The sequence below is a fragment of the Homalodisca vitripennis genome, chromosome 5 (genome assembly GCF_021130785.1).
Source record: "Homalodisca vitripennis isolate AUS2020 chromosome 5, UT_GWSS_2.1, whole genome shotgun sequence".
Classification (NCBI taxonomy): Eukaryota; Metazoa; Arthropoda; class Insecta; order Hemiptera; family Cicadellidae; genus Homalodisca; species Homalodisca vitripennis.
The window spans coordinates 155,176,914-155,196,335 of NC_060211.1; the positions used below are offsets into that span (position 1 = coordinate 155,176,914).

The 19,422-nt window shown below is 34.1% G+C and overlaps 1 protein-coding gene across 1 annotated transcript in view; it reads right to left on the minus strand.

Moving 5' to 3' along the window:
- Nucleotides 1-2,059: 2,059 nt before the first annotated feature.
- Nucleotides 2,060-19,422, minus strand: part of LOC124363049 (two pore potassium channel protein sup-9) — a 428,368-nt gene continuing 411,005 nt past the window's right edge. The window contains exons 4-5 of the mRNA XM_046818115.1: nucleotides 17,676-18,181; nucleotides 2,060-5,343 (exon numbers count right to left, since the gene is read on the minus strand). Coding sequence (XP_046674071.1) covers nucleotides 5,086-5,343; nucleotides 17,676-18,181 — 764 coding nt within the window. The 3' untranslated portion in view covers nucleotides 2,060-5,085. The remainder of the gene's footprint in view (nucleotides 5,344-17,675; nucleotides 18,182-19,422) is intronic.

Here is a 19,422-nt window from a genome sequence, read left to right on the forward strand (position 1 = left end):
CATATTCACTATAGATTTTCTTAAAAAGAACTTTATATCGAATATAAGTTATAACCATTATTAGTATTAACAAATAATCACGTTAAAAGTCATTACCACTAAAATACAAGTTTCTAAAGTGAAATATTTATCAATTAGAGACAAATTTCTGTTTATAACGCAATTTTAAACTGCTCTCCCGTATACAGATGGACAATCGGCAACTGGATAGGATGTCCTCTTGGAAATCCAGAATACATAACATTTGTTGTAATTGTGAATTTTGTTAGTGTTTTAATTATCTCTACATTATTGAATCCCAGTCTCTTTGTATTTTTGTTAACATTGCCACTTAGCTATTTAATAATTAGAACGATCTCTGCGTATACTATGTCGAACAATACCCAACAAGTTTATCATCTTCAAATTGTAACTGTTAACATTTATTTCAAATTTAGTAACATACAAACATTATTAAAGCAACACAGTAATATTTAGTTACTAATATAATCTTAATTGTACACAAATTTTAGCTTCTGATAATCTGCTAACATCAGGAATTTCCATAACTTGGTTCTATTGTAGCAGTCCTAACCATACGTATCATTTACGTAATGCATGCTACTTAACATTCTGTTAGACAACAACTTTACTCTTTGTTTCATTAAACATAATTAATTAATAACATTGGATTTATTTTATATTTTAAATTAATATATACAGTTCTGTCATATATAATTTATCAAATCCATGCAACACAATTTTGAGGCATGATCTAAAACTATTTGAAACTAAGCTACACTAGTTAACTGGAGAAAATAAAGGCGTAAGAAAATTTGTCAAATTCTCAAAAAATGGAATGTGAATATATAAGGAATGTTTTGAAATGCATGATTTGTATAGATTACAAACGTTTTAGTTTTCTTCTTTTAAGTTATGTACAAGATTTACTTTTAAAAGTCTATAGGTTAAATTGTTACATTTCTATGCCTGAACGAATGCAAACCGTAATGGTAATTAAAATTTTTGGTTCTACTCACTAACTGTAATCATTAAATATGGTATAATAAATTTCACTACTACTCAGTAAATAACTTCAAATCTGTCAATCCAAATTCACAGTTTCAGATACTGTATTTTATGAAAGAATGCTGCAATATGGATTAAGTTTTTACATAGTCGTTCACCTAAAGTAAAACATTAATATCCGCTTAAAACCCATGACGAAAAAAAGGTTCCTTAAATCAAAAAGTTTTAAAATTTATCTGTAACTTAGCAATGTATTTTTATGGGAGTGTTATGTTACGAACTTGTAATATAATATTGGACAGCTTTGATTGATGCACGGGTTACATAGCTTATCAACTGCTTCCAATTGTTGTTAAATTACAATAGTTATAATAGTATAGTACATGAAAATATTCACTGATAGTTTCACACAGATAGGAACTAAAGCTCAGTGAAATTTACAGTATTCTCCGAGATTTGTGCCGTTATGCACTCCAACCTCGGAAAAGTTCACATTTGCCAAGATATGTGCCGTAATGCACTGCAATATCGTGCAATTTTTCGGCATTTGTCAAAATATGTGCCGTGATGCACTACAACCTCGTGCAAGTTTACAGCATTTGCCAAGATATGTGCCGTAATGCACTGCAATATCGTGCAATTTTTCGGCATTTGTCAAAATATGTGCCGTGATGCACTACAACCTCGTGCAAGTTTACAGCATTTGCCAAGATATGTGCCGTAATGCACTGCAATATCGTGCAATTTTTCGGCATTTGTCAAAATATGTGCCGTGATGCACTACAACCTCGTGCAAGTTTACAGCATTTGCCAAGATATGTGCCGTAATGCACTGCAATATCGTGCAATTTTTCGGCATTTGTCAAAATATGTGCCGTGATGCACTACAACCTCGTGCAAGTTTACAGCATTTGCCAAGATATGTGCCGTAATGCACTTCAACCTCGTGGCAGATTAAGGCACTCACTAAGGCAGGTGCCATATTTCACTTCAACGTCGTGTGCACGAGGAACATTAAAAAAAAAAAAAAAAAAAAAAAACACACACAAGTGAAGATTAACGGTCGTGATCGCATATAAAATTGAGTTCAGTTTGAGTTTTGAACTATATATCACATTTTACTCTAAATTTTTGGGTTTGAATTTCTTATAACAATAAAATAATAGAAAAATAAGCGTAAGAGCTTGTTGTTTTTCCAAGCATGTATTAAATGGATATAAAAGTAGGAATAAACGCAAAAATAACTTTCGACGTAATGTTAACTGTAACATTAACCTCTTAAGGGTCTGCAGAGTACTTTGAACTCTTTGTGGCTCTTGCGGGAATCGAGCCACAGAAGGGTGTCTCGCCCTCGTTGCGGAGGAAGAGCATCTTGAAATGAGTTTATGGTCAAACTCTAGCCTTAAATGGAAACCTAAGCAAGGCGCATAATCGTGTGTGACACAACATTCGTGTATTATACTACTGTATACTTATACATAATATTTATAAAAAAAACTAGTAATAAATAGTTTAGTAATACTATATTTAGGATAACAAGAGTTGGAAACAGTTGAACTATTGTTTTCAGAACAGCTATTTTTACCCCGTGTAGCAGTATTATTACACAGATTTTCAATCTATGGCAAGGTCGTAAAATAACAGTCCTGGATAAAATATGCACTGTAATATAATGTTGATTGTTGGATTGAAGAGTAGGCTTCATTTAAGAAGAATGATAAATATAAATATAATGAGTATTGCAATTTCTTCATTGAGAAAGTAAAACAATCACAAGTGAATGTCGGGTTTGACTAGAAAAATACGACACTTACATGAATCATACACACACATACAAACATGGCTGGACATATCTTACTCCATTACGTATAAGTATGCCAAACCAGTACATGGAACGTGGCGTTCTTTTATTTACTGTAGTTGTATTATAAATGATGAAATAGTTGGATTAATTCAAACTAAATATTTTTTGATACTGGTCACGAAACTAAATTAATAAATTTCATCAACAAATTTGAGCATTACGTCCAATTTTGTTTCTTATCTTTGTAGATACTTAGATAAGTAATGGGCTAATGGAAAGTCTTACCATGGTGACATTGAGGATTCAACAAACATCGTATTTTCTACTTTACAACACTTTAAAAATGAGTTCCAATGTTGGCAACATTTGTATTTACTAATGGAAGAACTCGTTTGGCCCTTTTTAACGTAAAACATTATTATTGGAAGGCCTGACGGTTGTTGGAAGAATAACAAATGGAAGTCCAAATGTGGTAAGTCCAGACTCCAGGTTATTCCTGTGAGGACCAACCCGTGGCGTTCAATGGAAGATCGACGCACCGTGAGAACTTAGAGTAATGGAGGAAGTACAGTACCGTATGATAAAGAAGCTGGTACATATCGATGCAAAAGGCAACCTTTTTACAACCAAGTCAGTCCAGGAACACCGACCTAACCGACAGCTAGTAACACCTAAAGCGGTAAAACCTAAATTATTTGCACTTTTCTTGTAGAAAAATTGAGTATTCTCTGGTCCTCCGATAGCTTTGTTTAGAAAGTTCTAGTAAGTGACAGTGACAATAACATTGGCGACTATGGAACGTTTGCCGTAGATTCCAGCACACAATATAGAACTAAACATCTCGTTCACAATAAAAATCTTTCAACAACAAACATTTCATATGTTAACAAAATAGAATTCACATTTTTGTAATATTTGCAATTTGTACATCGTATTTACACGGTTTGATTTAGGTCTGTGTTATTCATTATGAATAATATTAAGAACTGAACCGGCTCGCTGTTACGAGTCAGCGATTGAAATGACAAACTATAGTACGTAAATAAAATATATACACTAAGCATTAAGGCCTATCATATTGCCTGGGTTGTGCAGGGATACGGCAGACAGTGCATGCTATGGTACCTACGCTGCCTCACCACTCAACGCAATACTTCCGGTTCCGTTTCGGTCTTCTGATTCCGAGAAGTCTCTATTCATCACACAACTCACACTATTTATTTTGTCAACATTTTACGAGTGACCAATTTAAATAATAACAAATCAGATTCGAGTGTTTTCATTAGTTCTAAAAATACAAACATAAATTCACATAATTTAGTTATTTTCTTAAAATATTCTTATTAAATGCTATGATTGTAATATTTACATTTTGTTTATTAAATTACCCAATTAAAATTTTGCACGGTTAGTTTCATAAGTCAGCAACTCGAATGTCTCTAATTAGGTAAATCATATGAGTAGAATTAATTGTGCAACACTTCAGTATTAAACACAGAAACGCAACAACCATGGCATTCTCTGGGGGTTATATGGTTGCCATTGTGTATTATGGTTTTTAAAAAGTTACGGATTTCGCTTTATTTTCATGTAAATAAATCGGAAAATAATATCGGGATGTATTCTAAAATCTAAACTAAAGGTCTGAACTAGTCATTTTTATCTGCTAAGGCCCAATCAACCTTACGCCACTTACGGCGTACTGTGGATTCTACAGTTTATATGTAACAGATCAAATAAGCATATTATCATCGTACAAATATTACAACAGAACACTGTCTTAAATAATACCGATCGAAAACACTGTAAAGCAACAGAACAGCCTACTTCGTCACAATCTACGTTTCACAACCTTTTCTTAAGTTTATTTTATTGGAAAAATAAACCTATTGTCTTTTTATTGGTCCTTAATAAAAAACGGTCTGACTATTCGTCCGATGTTGAGCCAGAATATGGACGGAGAGACACCATAACATACACCATCGCACCTGACTGGCGGTACCGCGCGAACACTCTGGTCACCGGGCGTACACTACGTCAACGTAGCGCCGCGAACTAGCGCCATCTCGTCGGGTCGTCCAACTAAACGCGTACGCTCGAAAAAAGATCAACCAACATATTAGAATATAATAGTATAAAGCGTCAAAAATATTATTATTAGTTATCGTTAGTTATTATTAATTATTATTTTAAAAAAGTTCATTCATTCTGTTTGCGGGACTGGAACGACGTGAAGTTCGGTAGTTGTAGTGTGAGTGATGGTCTATGTACAGTCAGATGGACGAGCGGTGGGGGTGACGGACCGCGGGGGGCTGCAGGGGGGCCAGAGGGAGCAGGTGTTGTTGGGCGACCGTCGCTCGCGTCGAGGACCGCCGCACGGAGTAATGGTGTTGTCGCCCCTGCCAGCCGCAACTGCAACTGCACACTGACGCGGTGTCCTCCAGCGAACTCGACTCCCCCAGTTGGCCGCTGAGGATGGAGCCGTTGGCGGTGATCACGTCTCCTTCCAGCCGCACCGCTCCTTGCGCCGCCTGCAACATGTCACCCAGTGATAACAAACTGCAAGAATCACTTGAAACAATTTATACAATATTGATGATAGCAACATTTATTTATTTATTTCACTTCCAACGGTAAACCCAATGTACAATAATATTAAAAAAGATATATTAATACAAACATAATCATTTAGTGTTAGATTAGAATCGTAAACAGGTGGCAACACTTAACGAAGAAAAATTTAGCAAAAAAGCATAAATGTAGTAATGAATTAATAAATAACAATAATAAATATATGATAATTATTAATAATAAGACACTAACAAGCTATAATAAGTAAGTGGTAACGTAAAATATAGGTATACAATGTGAAATAGGTGAACAAGAAAACAGTGAGTAAACTGCAAGCTCAGATAACAGACAATAAAATAACAAGATATTACAGGAAATATTTAGCTTTGAATTGTTACTTAGCTTATCTCGGCCGTCAAGAAATTTGGACCTCTCATCTGTTATTAAGTTTAGAATTCATTACAGAGATTTGGAAATGCAAAACTGTTTCGCAAACTAACTGCCAACAGGGTGACAACTAAAAAAGTTAGTTTTTTTCTAGCACTCACATTTATGCTTTTGGACCCCGACTATACGATCAGTATTATGAGATAAGTACAGATTCCCTATCGTGGGCAAATTTCTTGCGAATGACAATCTTAACTATCCTGAGATAAGTGATAGTCACTGACAGATATTATAACCTCCTGATCCATTTAAGATTAAAACATTTTTTGGTCGATTGAATTCGGAGAGTGAAAGAATTTTTGTAAGTACCTGCGAAATAACCCGAGTCTTTCTCTAATATTCTAGGTTTTTATATTTAATAGCTCCAACAATTTCAGTAATAATGGAAGTCATTCAACTCAGTTTGGAGTAACCCTAAAGTCCTTAGACTTTTAATTAACACACACAAGATGAAATACATTTTGGGGCTCTACATAATTTTGGTAAGGAAGTAGGCATATTTTATGTACATCTTATTGTAGGGTTTCATGTGTTAAGGGTAATTGCCTACGGTTTTTATTTTAAATTTTGTACTCGTATATGTATGTCCACTTCTGGTTTAAATGAATTCTATTTCCAACGCCATGGTTGAGTTTCTCTTGTTTTCCTGATAAAGACAATATGAATGAATATGCAGGTCTGAGAGGCCCACTGCGGTCAAAAAGCGACTACTTCCGACCATTGTATTTTTCTTCCGGTCTGAGAGATTCCTGATACTATAGTTAAGGTTGTTTGTTGCTCCGATTAAGAAACTGTAAACATCGCAATTCTGAGAATCCTACTTCTGTCATACAACAAGGTGATTTTATAACAGTATCTGTAGCAAAAGTAAGATAGTAATCTTGTTTTTGATACTGCATCACATACTGATTAAGCGCTGCATATTTAACATATCCTCAAATTTATTATTAAAAGTGCACTTTTACTAAACTTCCAATTTTATTATCTAGATAACCTCTGTGTTCAACAGTGATTAGAGAAAAGGTAAAATAAAAAAGTAAAACAGTGCTGTTACTTTTAAGTTTACTTTTTTCTTTCAAGGTACATATGTAAGGTAATATACAATTGTATATACATTAATTTAAAATATGGTCGATTTGCCTTATTATGACGTTAACAATGCACAGATGATTACATTTTAACAGGTCCTTTCAGTTAATAACATGCATTTGCTGCAATGTATTTCTTATGGGAGTTTTACGAGATATAATTACCTCGTATAACTGTAGAGGCCACTGTGGTGGAGCCCTGAGGTAAGAGAAAACCGTTCCATGGTGCGCCTTTAGAGCACAAGATAAACACATGCATCAAATGTCATCCCTACATCTTTCATGGGGTTTACTCAACATTGATCAATCAATCAGGACATCTCTTTTTATAGATTTTATTAATTTGTCTCTATAAGGGCCAGTAAAATTTTATAAAAGTCACAAAATTATTTGTATAAAATATTTAAATCTGACCGCTGAGCGATCCTGTCTTAGCAAGCGGCCCGCCTCCCCGGCCATTGGTGGTGCTTCGGAAGTCACCTTTAAGCCGTTGGTCCCCAGGTTAAGTTTTAGAGAGGGCTTCTTAGCCCTAACTTCGCCTGGTAAAATAAGACATTCTTATTTTTTTTTTTTTAATGTACACGATTAATTTGGGCTTCAAACAGTGGCTTCAGTTAAAAACTGTATTTTTAAGTACTAATTTTTATTGCATGAAGTATTGAATACTATTACATATTTGTAACTAGTCAATGTATCTGTTGTGTATTAGGTTGAGCGTTTATGAATGTATTAAACGCTTCGTGTCACGTCCCACCAGTACCGAAAACAACCATAGTTATAAGATGAAGGAAAGGAGCACACCTAACTCTTCGTCCGTCACGAATGTACCATGTTTACTTAAGGGGACCCGGTATGCCCAACTTGGTAATGTTAATAAATAGCCCAGTTTGATAAAAACTACTGGACATATTGAATTGAATTTTTTACTGTGGTTCAAGCAACTCTATATACACATACTGAGTTTTTTTTATTTTATGCATTTGCAAGATAACGGAGAAAAAAAAATTTTTGATCCTATTTCAAAATTTTCATTTATTTTTTGTTTTTTTTTTATTTATAAAAATAAAAATGTTTCAGTTTTTACTCCATAAAAAACTCAGCTTATGTGGAAAACTATTATGCACACTAGGTAAAAATTTCAACTCAATATCTTTACTAGTTCCAGAGAAAATGGTATTTTTATGTTAAAAAATGAGATTTGCGGAAAACTGTAAAAAACAAAAAATATTCATTTTATCAATTACATAAGTACATTCCAGCCTCATAAGCAGGGGTTTCTTCGTCATTTTCCTCCAGCCTTCTTTTCTGCAGCCTATTTTTCCTTCTTGCTCGTCTCGTGAAGTCTGACACTGCTTTTTTAGCACTTCGGATACGTTCAGAGTCCAATAATTTCATCGCGGTTATTGTGCGAATACCTGGTTGAAGACCCATTTCATGTAGGACTCTGCATTTTGTAATGTGTCCATCATTGTAACTGGAAACTGCTTCATACACTCCAAATTCAAGAGTTTTTAGAGTAAAAAAAATATTTTTTGGAATCCTAGCCCATATGACACTATTGACACTCTCGTTGACATTTTGCGTCTTACCATGTAAACATTTTTTTAGTAGGTTTTGGTCAACGAGTGCCTTGAAGGTTGGCTTTATTGCAGCCATTATAGCCTCTGGCATAGCATTATGCCATTAATATGTATTATTAAGCATTATTAATAGTTTACACAGGCAATAATTTGAAGCACACGCTTATATTTGAACAAAAAGTCTTGTGCAAACATATTTTAACTAACTATTGTGAGGTAAATATGTTATTATAATTAGAAGTATTATATATCAATGAACTCAGAATGAGCCATATATTCATAAAAAAATATAAAATAACAATTGATAAAAAATAATTTTTTGGGTTTCCGGGTCCCCTTAAACAAGAACAGTTCTTTCGAAGAGAAAAAAGTTAAAAAGTTACGCGCGTATTACCAACAAAACAGAAATGTGAAACCGAGAAAGTTGTGTGTTGTTTCTGTAAAAAATATATTCTTAACTAATTTTCAACGCCCGACGAGTTTATTCGCACCTCTTCTGATTTTTTCCTGCAGATGTCTTCGATGTAGCTACTCTGGCCAAACTAAAATATTTGGAGGTGAGTTTCAGGTAATTCTGTAGCTCTTTCTAGTTATAAGCGTAGCTACATTCAGCTTCTTCCTCTTTACATAACTGCCGCCTCTCTCTTTTCCTTGAAATTAAAATCACAACCACCAGACTGAGTTCATTTACAAAAATCTAATATTAAAAAGATATAAATTTATAACTTATTGCTTTTAGCTTATTGCAAAGTAAATGCCGCAAAAATTCATTAAATCCTTTTCTTTCTTCGCCTATCCCATTAAAATTAGTCCGATTCCTCCCTCAGTTCCAAGTTTTAACAAATTTGCTTACAGTGCGCTAAGCCAATGTCTTTCTCTTTTACAGTTTGGTATGATGATGTCCTTCTTCAGTAGGAGGATTCCTGTGTCACAACCACCGTGTTATACTCAGCGTCATAATGTTTGCTACAGGAGAATGAGTCAGTGCCAATTTATATCAAGCAGAAGTCGCTGACACGTGACAAATTTGAAGTTTGTTATGGTCTTTTTCCAGTTGGAGACAAACAAAAATGTGTATATGAAAGTTGCGTGGGTTTTTCGCACAATCCCTTCTGTTTCACTAATTTTAATAAATATTTTTCCAGTATTTAATTGTACATTTTTTATTTGAATATGCGTTCTAAAACGTTCATAAAAACCTCAATCCTAACGAGACGAAGAATTGTAAAGTGCATAAAAGGTCAAATTTAGGTGCTAATTTGTAGGGCAAAATTTTACTTTTACAAATTGAGCCATTAAAAGAACAAGTCACCTTAGCAAAACTTTCAGGACCCCTGTATAATAACACCATTAGCTGGGCCATTGGCGAGTGAACTATTTTGGCTTCACTGAGTCTCATTTGACGATAGGAATTCAAGGGTATGAATAATGTATAAGGTTGGAGGGAGCCAGTGCCAACAGCCGCCCACAAATCCTCAACCAAGTCTTCCGAAGTCATAATGACTCTAAGTGTCTCAACCAAACCTTTAAACTTACAGAAATCTGGATGTTGGCAGCTCATAAATTATTAAGACAGGATACAATAACGATAAGTGATCAAAATAAGTTTTAAAACAGTAGTCGATTTGTTAATTATAATTTACCTTAAATAATGACTTTTTAATCTATAAGGAAAACAGCTGAGTTAACTAAATAAACTTAATATACCTTATTTGCTTTATTAATATAACATAATAATAATAATATAACATAAAAATAATAATATAACATAATATATTATTACTTTTATTCAGTTGTGTGGGTCCAAAGATGTTCTCATTGAGTACGAAAGGCCTCACAAAAATAAAAACTTATATTATTGGAGAGTTTGTTTAGATTAATATATAATTTCCAATAAGAAAAGAGCTTCAAGAATGTATAATATACCTTATATTAATAAATTTAGCACGATTTAATGATTTAAGTTTATCTGAAATTAACAGTCAGTGTTAACCCAGTGAAAAAGTAACTAGGATATGGCCTACCTGAAAGAACGAATTAAAAAGTTAAAATGTTGTGTCTATATAAGTTATTATGTATTATATGCGGTTTTTGACCTATACTACACACTTGCCTCTACTAGTATTTTTTGTAATTGTGGCACTTCTACGCGTTGTAAGAGAAGACAACACAAAGGATGAGCACAAGACTGGTATAATTGTAAGGTGGGTATTATTATCTGTGGGGGAGTCAGACAAAGGCTGAAGGGCTCTTGTTTATAGTCCCTATTCTCGTGTAGTTACACGTTTTTTGTACAAATTTTACCTCTACAATAGACTTGCCTTTACTATTAATTTTCGTAATTATGACAGTACTATAAGTCATAAGAAAAATGAACACAAAGGATTAGCACAAGATGTAATTGTAAGGAGAGTATCATTATCTGTGAGGGAGTCAGACAAAAGATGAAGGGCTCTTATATATAGTTCTTCTTCTCGTGTAGTTATACGTTCTGTACAAATTTCACCTTTATAAAATACTTGCCTCTACTTTTAACTTTCGTAATTCTGACACTACTACATGTTAAAAGAAAGACAACACTACAGATAAGCACAAGACTGGTGTAATTCAAAGGAGAGTATCATTATCTGTATGGAAGTCCGACAAAGGCTGAAGGGCTCTTATGTATAGTTCCTCTTCTCGTGTAGTTATACAGGTTCTGCACAAATTTCACCTATATAAAATACTTGCCTCTACTTTTAACTTTCATAATTCTGACACTACTACATGTTACAAGAGAAGACAACACTACAGATGAGCACAAGACTGGTGTAATTCAAAGGAGAGTATCATTATGAGGGAGTCCGACAAAGGCTGAATGGCTCTTATATATAGTTCCTCTTCTCGTGTAGTTATACACGTTCTGTACAAATTTCACCTATACAACAGACTTGCCTCCTCTATTAGCTTTCATATAGGAACATATAGGATGAGCACAAGACTAGTATAATTTTAAGGAGAGTATCATTATCTGTGAGGGAGTCAGACAAAGGCTGAAGAAGGCTCTTATATATAGTTCCTCTTCTCGTGTGGTTATACAGGTTCAGTACAAATTTCACCTATACAACAGACTTGCCTCCTCTATTAGCTTTCGTATAGGAACATATAGGATGAGCACAAGACTGGTGTAATTCAAAGGAGAGTATCATTATCTGTGAGGGAGTCCGACAAAGTTTGAAGGGCTCTTATATATACGTAGTTCCTCTTCTCGTGTAGTTATACACGTTCTGTACAAATTTCACCTATACAACAGACTTGCCTCCTCTATTAGCTTTCATATAGGTTGAGCACAAGACTGGTGTAATTCAAAGGAGAGTATCATTATCTGTGAGGGAGTCCGACAAAGGCTGAAGGGCTCTTATATATACGTAGTTCCTCTTCTCGTGTAGTTATACACGTTCTGTACAAATTTCACCTATACAACAGACTTGCCTCCTCTATTAGCTTTCATATAGGTTGAGCACAAGACTGGTGTAATTCAAAGGAGAGTATCATTATCTGTGAGGGAGTCCGACAAAGGCTGAAGGGCTCTTATATATACGTAGTTTCCTCTTCTCGTGTAGTTATACACGTTCTGTACAAATTTCACCTATACAACAGACTTGCCTCCTCTATTAGCTTTCATATAGGTTGAGCACAAGACTGGTGTAATTCAAAGGAGAGTATCATTATCTGTGAGGGAGTCCGACAAAGGCTGAAGGGCTCTTATATATACGTAGTTCCTCTTCTCGTGTAGTTATACACGTTCTGTACAAATTTCACCTATACAACAGACTTGCCTCCTCTATTAGCTTTCATATAGGTTGAGCACAAGACTGGTGTAATTCAAAGGAGAGTATCATTATCTGTGAGGGAGTCCGACAAAGGCTGAAGGGCTCTTTATATATATAGTTCCCCTTCTCGTGTAGTTATACAGGTTCTGTACAAATTTCACCTATACAACAGACTTGCCTCCTCTATTAGCTTTCATATAGAAACATATAGGATTAGCATAAGACTGTTATAATGTTTTAGAATAGAATATAATAGAAAAATTATTTATTTCCAAAACATATAAACCAAGATATTGGATTTATTTACAATACAATTACAAATTGTAAAATTTATTATCCTTTTACTATACTTACTAAGCGGCGAAAAAATAAAACAGTTCAATTTTTGCAAGTACAGTAGTTGGATAAATATTTTTTATATAATTTAAGTATGAGTTATTAAATTATATATTACAGATTAACATATAGTCTACAATGGAAATTAGCCTAAATGGGCAAGCAGCCTGTTCGTAGGCTAGGAGTCGTACTAAAATGTTTGAATTATAAGGAGAATATCAATATCTGTGGGGAAGCCAGACAAAGGTTGAAGGGCTCATATATATAGTTTTTCTTCTCGTTTAGTTGCACTTTTCTGTACTTATATCATTGTATACATTTTCTCCCTTATACTGCAGAACCCGTTCTACTTTAGTGTGGAGTTAGTTGTACAGTGTTTGTGGATCTACTAAAGATTGGATTAATTTTATTTAGCCTATTGTTGTCTCTGACGATTTAGTTAAAGGCTAAGTGGTCTTAAATGCGTTTAAAACCTTCTGTTTGTCTAATTTTATCATTAATAGACTAGGCTTACCACTATCTGTACTATTTCTAACACTACAAAAAGCTCCAAAATAAAATGTGACACAAAGGTTGAGCACAAGAAAAGTGTAATTGGGTGGAGTGCTTTTTGTTTTCAAGCAAACCAAAGATTTTCTTAAATGTATGTACAGTATCCTAGCATATTTTTTACGTTACGAAACTTGCTTACTACTGTTGTGCTATTTTTGGCAAAGCCAAAATTTTAAGACGAAATATGACACAAAGGCTGAGCCCAAGAATGGTGTAATTGTGTTGAGAGTTTTGTTGTCTCTGGCGATGCAGATAAAGGCTGAAGTGCTCTCAGATGTAGTTAGACTCTTGTCATCCTGCCATCCTGCCATCCTGCTCCTCTACTCACCTAACATGCCCCTACAACTGACGCTTTAATAACATAACATGGTTTCCATTATTTTTTGCAACTTACCTAAACACGCTGTAGAATATTCTTTCTTTTTGGATTTTAATTATTGATTAATTTAAAAATAAATAGTCTGATATTAATTATTTTATTTGGTGATGTATTTATATTTCCATTAATACATCTTCAGATTCACGTAACTGAATACAAAGTAGTTGCAATAATAATATTAATATAACCACTAATGTACCCACTACTAACGTAACCACTATTAATAACTAATGTAACAATGTTGTTTTCAGTTATGTGGGTCTGAAGATGTTTTCATATGAAAACGGTAGGCCTAACACAAATAAAATTAATTATTATTGAAGTGTTTATTTTTTAATAATTTAAAGAGTTAACCTAAATGTTTAAATGATAAAAATTTTTACATAAATGGTTTTCAAACGTCTGAAACCATTCATTCATCTGAAAATTTGTTATTTGACAACGTACTCGTAAACGAAATTCACAGGAGATTGATACAAATCAATTACACCAAACAATACAAAGCAACCAATCAGGAGATATTTACAAACTTATAAATACCAAATAATAATATAATAAAAAAAACTTACAAACACAAAGAAACTCAGTTATTGTGAAAAAAATTAGAATAGCAAAGCCCGTTGAAGGATGGATATCACAAAAATCTAACAAACCAAAAGAAAACTCGAAGTAAGATTGAAGTTATGAACCGTTATGTAAATACTATATAAATAAGAAATCTATAAAAGATCTATAATAGAATTCATAGATGTAGAGTAATAAAGACTTATTGGGGAAAATCTTACAAAAGGAAATAAAAATAACTAAAAAGATACACTAGATCTACAATATTTCATTCAAATATTTTTGGATCCTCACAATGACCGAATAAAAATAATACAATTTTAAAATCTTTTGAAAAACAACGAATTGAAAGTATTGTTAATCTTAAAGCGTCCTGTTCCTGCGTAGCGAAAGTATTATATGTTGCTTTATCACTTAGTGGAACAACTAATTCCCAAGAAAGGATTAAAATTAAAATTATTATAATATTAATGTTTACCTTGAAGTTACAGCGAGTATCAAAACCCCCAAACAGAACCACACCTCAGAGATTAACATGCTCCTCTCAGCAACATTGAAAAATAAATAATTAAATTACAAGAATTTAGGATTTAGTTTCAGCGTTGAATGTTTCAACATTCATTTAGAAACCTCTCTGTGATATTCATTATGGATTTCTTTATTTACGTTCTTTTCTCAATAGTGTCAAGAAAGATAAAGCATAACATCTATTGCTGGCCTGCAACCACTGATTGAAATTCTGTCCATAGTCGAAACATTTTAATTTGAATCCATGCTATAATAGTAAACGTAGTATCCTTGAGGTTGTTTATTAGTGAATAACTTATCTGTATAAACCAAACATGAAACAGACTGTTATAATTGTGTATAATTAAATATAAATACATATCACTGCTACAAACTTATTTCATATTATTTATCTTTCTTTTTCAAGCACTAGAGCAGCTCTAGTTTAAATTTAAGGAAGCTTCATTCATTAGTTTTTGAGAAAAATCTACCTAAAAATAGGTAGGTAATTTAACATAAGCAAGATAGATCCCCTTACCATGTAAATAATTATACGGTTTTAAAGCTGTTTGCAAGGTATCAGACAGAAGGATTATTTCCAATACTACCAAACTTTTGTTTTGTTATGATTTCCGATATTGAAAACATATATTCAGCTAAACATTATCGTGCCAATTAACTATTTTTAGTAGTTCTATTATATTTATAAAATATATTTAATATTTTAAATTCTCATATAAAAAATCAATTAATCATAAGGAAAAAACTGAAATCGAAATGAGAAATCAAAGATATAATGGTTCTGGATTATTGAGGAACTAAAAAATTAATTAATAATATTAATAAAAAAGTAAATTCTTAAATTTAAATACAGATAATAGTTTGTTAAAAGTTTATTATTTAGGAATTCTCCAACCCTCGAAATACAGTGTTTATTTTTTTATAACAATGATGGAAAACATCCCAAACCCTATTATCCTTTGTAACATTGGTATTAAAAAGTTTGGTTGCTCTCTTGCAAGAGTAATGCATTAGCCTTAAATGTGTGAAATAACTGGGAAATATTGAAACTGAGGGGTGCTAATTCAGCACCTTGACACGTGTCCATGCGCTGAATAAGCACCCCAAGGCGTGACGCCACAGCCCAGGGAGTGCTAAGGCAGCGTCCCCCACGCTTCGGTAACGCATTTCTCACCCGCACCTCTTGCGGAAGAAGAAAAACATACCTCGAGATAGTATCTTAATTCAAGCTTAGGTCACGTGAGCGTATGTAAAGGTTAACTTTAAAGTTTTCTACTGATAACACGGACGTGTATGTATTTACCTACTTATATCGCGTAACAACAAGTAGTAGATGAGGACAGAGTGGTATCCGTATACAACCAAAGTACCATTAGTTGTCAGGCTTATTCTACCCATGAAATAACTAATATCCAAGGTTACCTGATCACAGCGCGTCTAACAATTGCTTACACAATTCTTAAAATATTTTTGTTTAAAATCAGTTGACTGAAGATGGCTCTTCACGGATTTAAAGATTGCAATTGTGTAAGCAATGTTTCGACGAGGTGTAAACAGGAGAACCTAATGTTACCGAAGTAATATCGAACAAAAATTGTATACGTTACAATCTGAAATATGGTGTTGTTTCTTGGGGCGGATAAGTTGTTCATGGTTACAATTTCTTGTGTATTCACGCCATTCCAAAGCTTTCAGCAATCTGAAAGCCGTGTCATAGGATAGATTTTTGAAATGTGTGATCAACACCTAGCTGAAGAGATCCAGTAAGATCGAAACACGGAGTACTATTGAAACAGCAATCTTGTCTCTTCTCACAGATTTTTCATTCCGAGTAGAGTCAGTGACTTAAGGAATGGAAAAGATGGTTACCACTCGATCACACTGTATCAACAGTAGCCTACAGCCAGTCGGCGCTCAACGTTCAACGCACTCTTTGCAACACAACAAGCATTTTTGCCGACTGCCAAAATATTGTGTAGAACATAGTCGTACAATAAACAAAGACGCAGATTAATTCATCACAAAGTTAGAATTTAAAAGACTAGTATAGCTTATAAAAGATCTAAGAAGAATAATAAGAAAACCAAGCTAGGACACGTCTGCTAAATACTATACTATTAAGTAGTATGATGGCATAGCTTGGGGATGACGTGAAGATACAATACATTGTAACCATTACCATTTGTTTGATTTATTTTAAAACATGAAGAACTTAAAAATATTGGAATTTTTTTGAACATTTAATTTTCTTATTACATCAAAGTTTCAGAAACTAAATCTGCTCACCTTTTCAGGAGGCAATCCTAAAGCATAAGGCTGTGTATATATCTATGGCTAAGGCCATAAAATGAACTTTTTTCAACCTAAGAGTGCAGTGAAAGGACCTTAGGTTCACCCTTATAAGAACAATGTTAATTTTATTATCAAACACTTTTAGACCCTTATATTCCTATGTAGAACAAATACGATTTTTCTCAATATATAATTAACATGAATCTTTGCTAATACTTATTGAATATTTAGTTGTAAAGGCACAAAAATGTTTGAGACTTGTTTAAATGACCAATATAAATATCCTAAAAGTAAAGAGCGAATGTGTGCGTACTAAGTACATTCAAAGAACATACATCACAATTAACTATACGTTTAAAACTAACATTGTAATACTTAGGTTTAACTTATGGTGAAATGAAATGAAAAAAATGAAATGAAGAATGCCTTTATTAAAGAGGCGGGGTTAGGGCTATTAAACGCTCTCTACCACTCAACCTCATACTGTATACAGAAAATTTACAATAGTTTAATACAATTGTGGTAAATTATTAACTTATCCCTCAAATAGAAAACAAACAAAAATGCAATCAATACAAAAATAAATAAACGAAAAAATAATATCAATATAAAAATAAATCGTAAAAAGATACGATTAATCGTGATTTAAAATTTAATCAGTATTAGATGAAATCAATATTAAAACGTTATTTAATGAATGTAATATTGCATTACCTGCAGAGCCTCAGCCTCGTCCCGCCTCTCATCCTCCGTGTTCATGGTGACGAATCGCAACACGAGCAGATTGAGCGACGCGGCCACGATGGCCAACCCGAAAAGAATAAAAATCAGCGCAAAGGCCACGTACTCCGGCTTTTTGTCCAGTGCATTGTCTTTTTGCAAAGCGACCATATCACCGAACCCTATGGTCGTGAGTGTGATGAAACAGTAATACACAGAGTCAAAGTAAGTCCAGCCCTCGTATCTGCTGAAGGCCGCTGCGCCCCCGGCTATCGTCAGGCTGCTCAGCGTCATCACAACACAGATGAGGTTGATCTCCGAGGCCTCCACGTTCTTGCACCGCAGCAATCGCTTCACGTTGCGGATCACCACAGAGGAGAACTTGTTGAGTCGCTCTCCGATACTCTGGAACATCACCAGGCCCAGGGGGATCCCCACGATGGCGTAGCACATCGTGAACAGCTTGCCCCCCACCGTGTTGGGCGTGGAGTGTCCATATCCTTAACAGAAAACACACTAATATAACTCTGAACGAGGCAAGTGGTAACCTTCTAATGTCCATCAAAGCACAAAACTTTACATGACAACTTGTGTCAAAGTATACACAATTCATATAACATACACTACAAAAAATGAGGAGACGAGTAAAACTAATAAGTTAAACATTCCTAAAACTTAAATTGACTTTTCTTAAATTTTAAGTGGCTGTGGGTTTTTATTGCAGAGGGCAGAACACTAGTGTTTTTGGCCCAAAGTGTCTAAATGCCCGTTTCCCTTTCTATAAACCTGTCCTTAGGAGGTGTAACAGACCATCCTGTAGAGTACACCGCTGACTCACCTCATGCCTGAAAACCAGCTTTCTCCTAAGATATAAAAGCCTTTCAGTCTGAAAAACCTCATGCATGGATCAGCTCAACGATTTGAAGATGGCAGTAGCCCTCCCCCGATAGTACTCCAGCGTTTAATCTATACTCGCTGATGTGTTCATACTTCCAAACCGTAAACAAATCTCAATGCCCTATTCTGAAAACGGTTGAGAGCCATGACGTTTTCCCGTGTTAAACAAAAAGAAAATGTTGGAAGACCATAGGTTATAATGGAAAAATGTTGACCTTATGATCTCTAATTTGGAAGGGACTGGGAGAATTGTACTTAGCTTAGATAGAGATTTCAAGTTGGTTGTAACAATTTTACATATGGATCTCACGTGGTAAGAAAAGTTGAGTTGGCAATCAAGAGTGACGCCATGACATGAGTAATGAATGACATGATAGTAATAACCCCCATACAAGGAGAGTTGTATTATCATAAAGTTTTATAGGTACTACTATAAAACACCATTTTCTAGGAACTTGAAACCTAAAGGCTACCTTTTTATTTCTCATTAAACAAATAGCCCATTAGCTAGAAGCCAATTTGCATTGTATAAGTACACAATCTAGTTTTTCGTGAAGCCTATAGTGCAGTTTCTCCTCGGAAAGAAATCGAATGCAGCCACGATAGTTTTGTTGGGATTCTGAATGGGAGGGTATCAAAAGGGTTAAAAGTACTAAAATTTCTTATCATTTCGCAATTTTCATAGCTTGTTACACTGAAAACCAGCAATTGGACAAGAAAGTTAAATTTAAAACATAATCAGCCAACCCTACTAAAGAACTCTTTATCTCAAGAGTTAATAATACTATTAGTCGAGGAATTTCGACACTCAAAATCGTTGTTACAACAAACTGGATTAAAATAG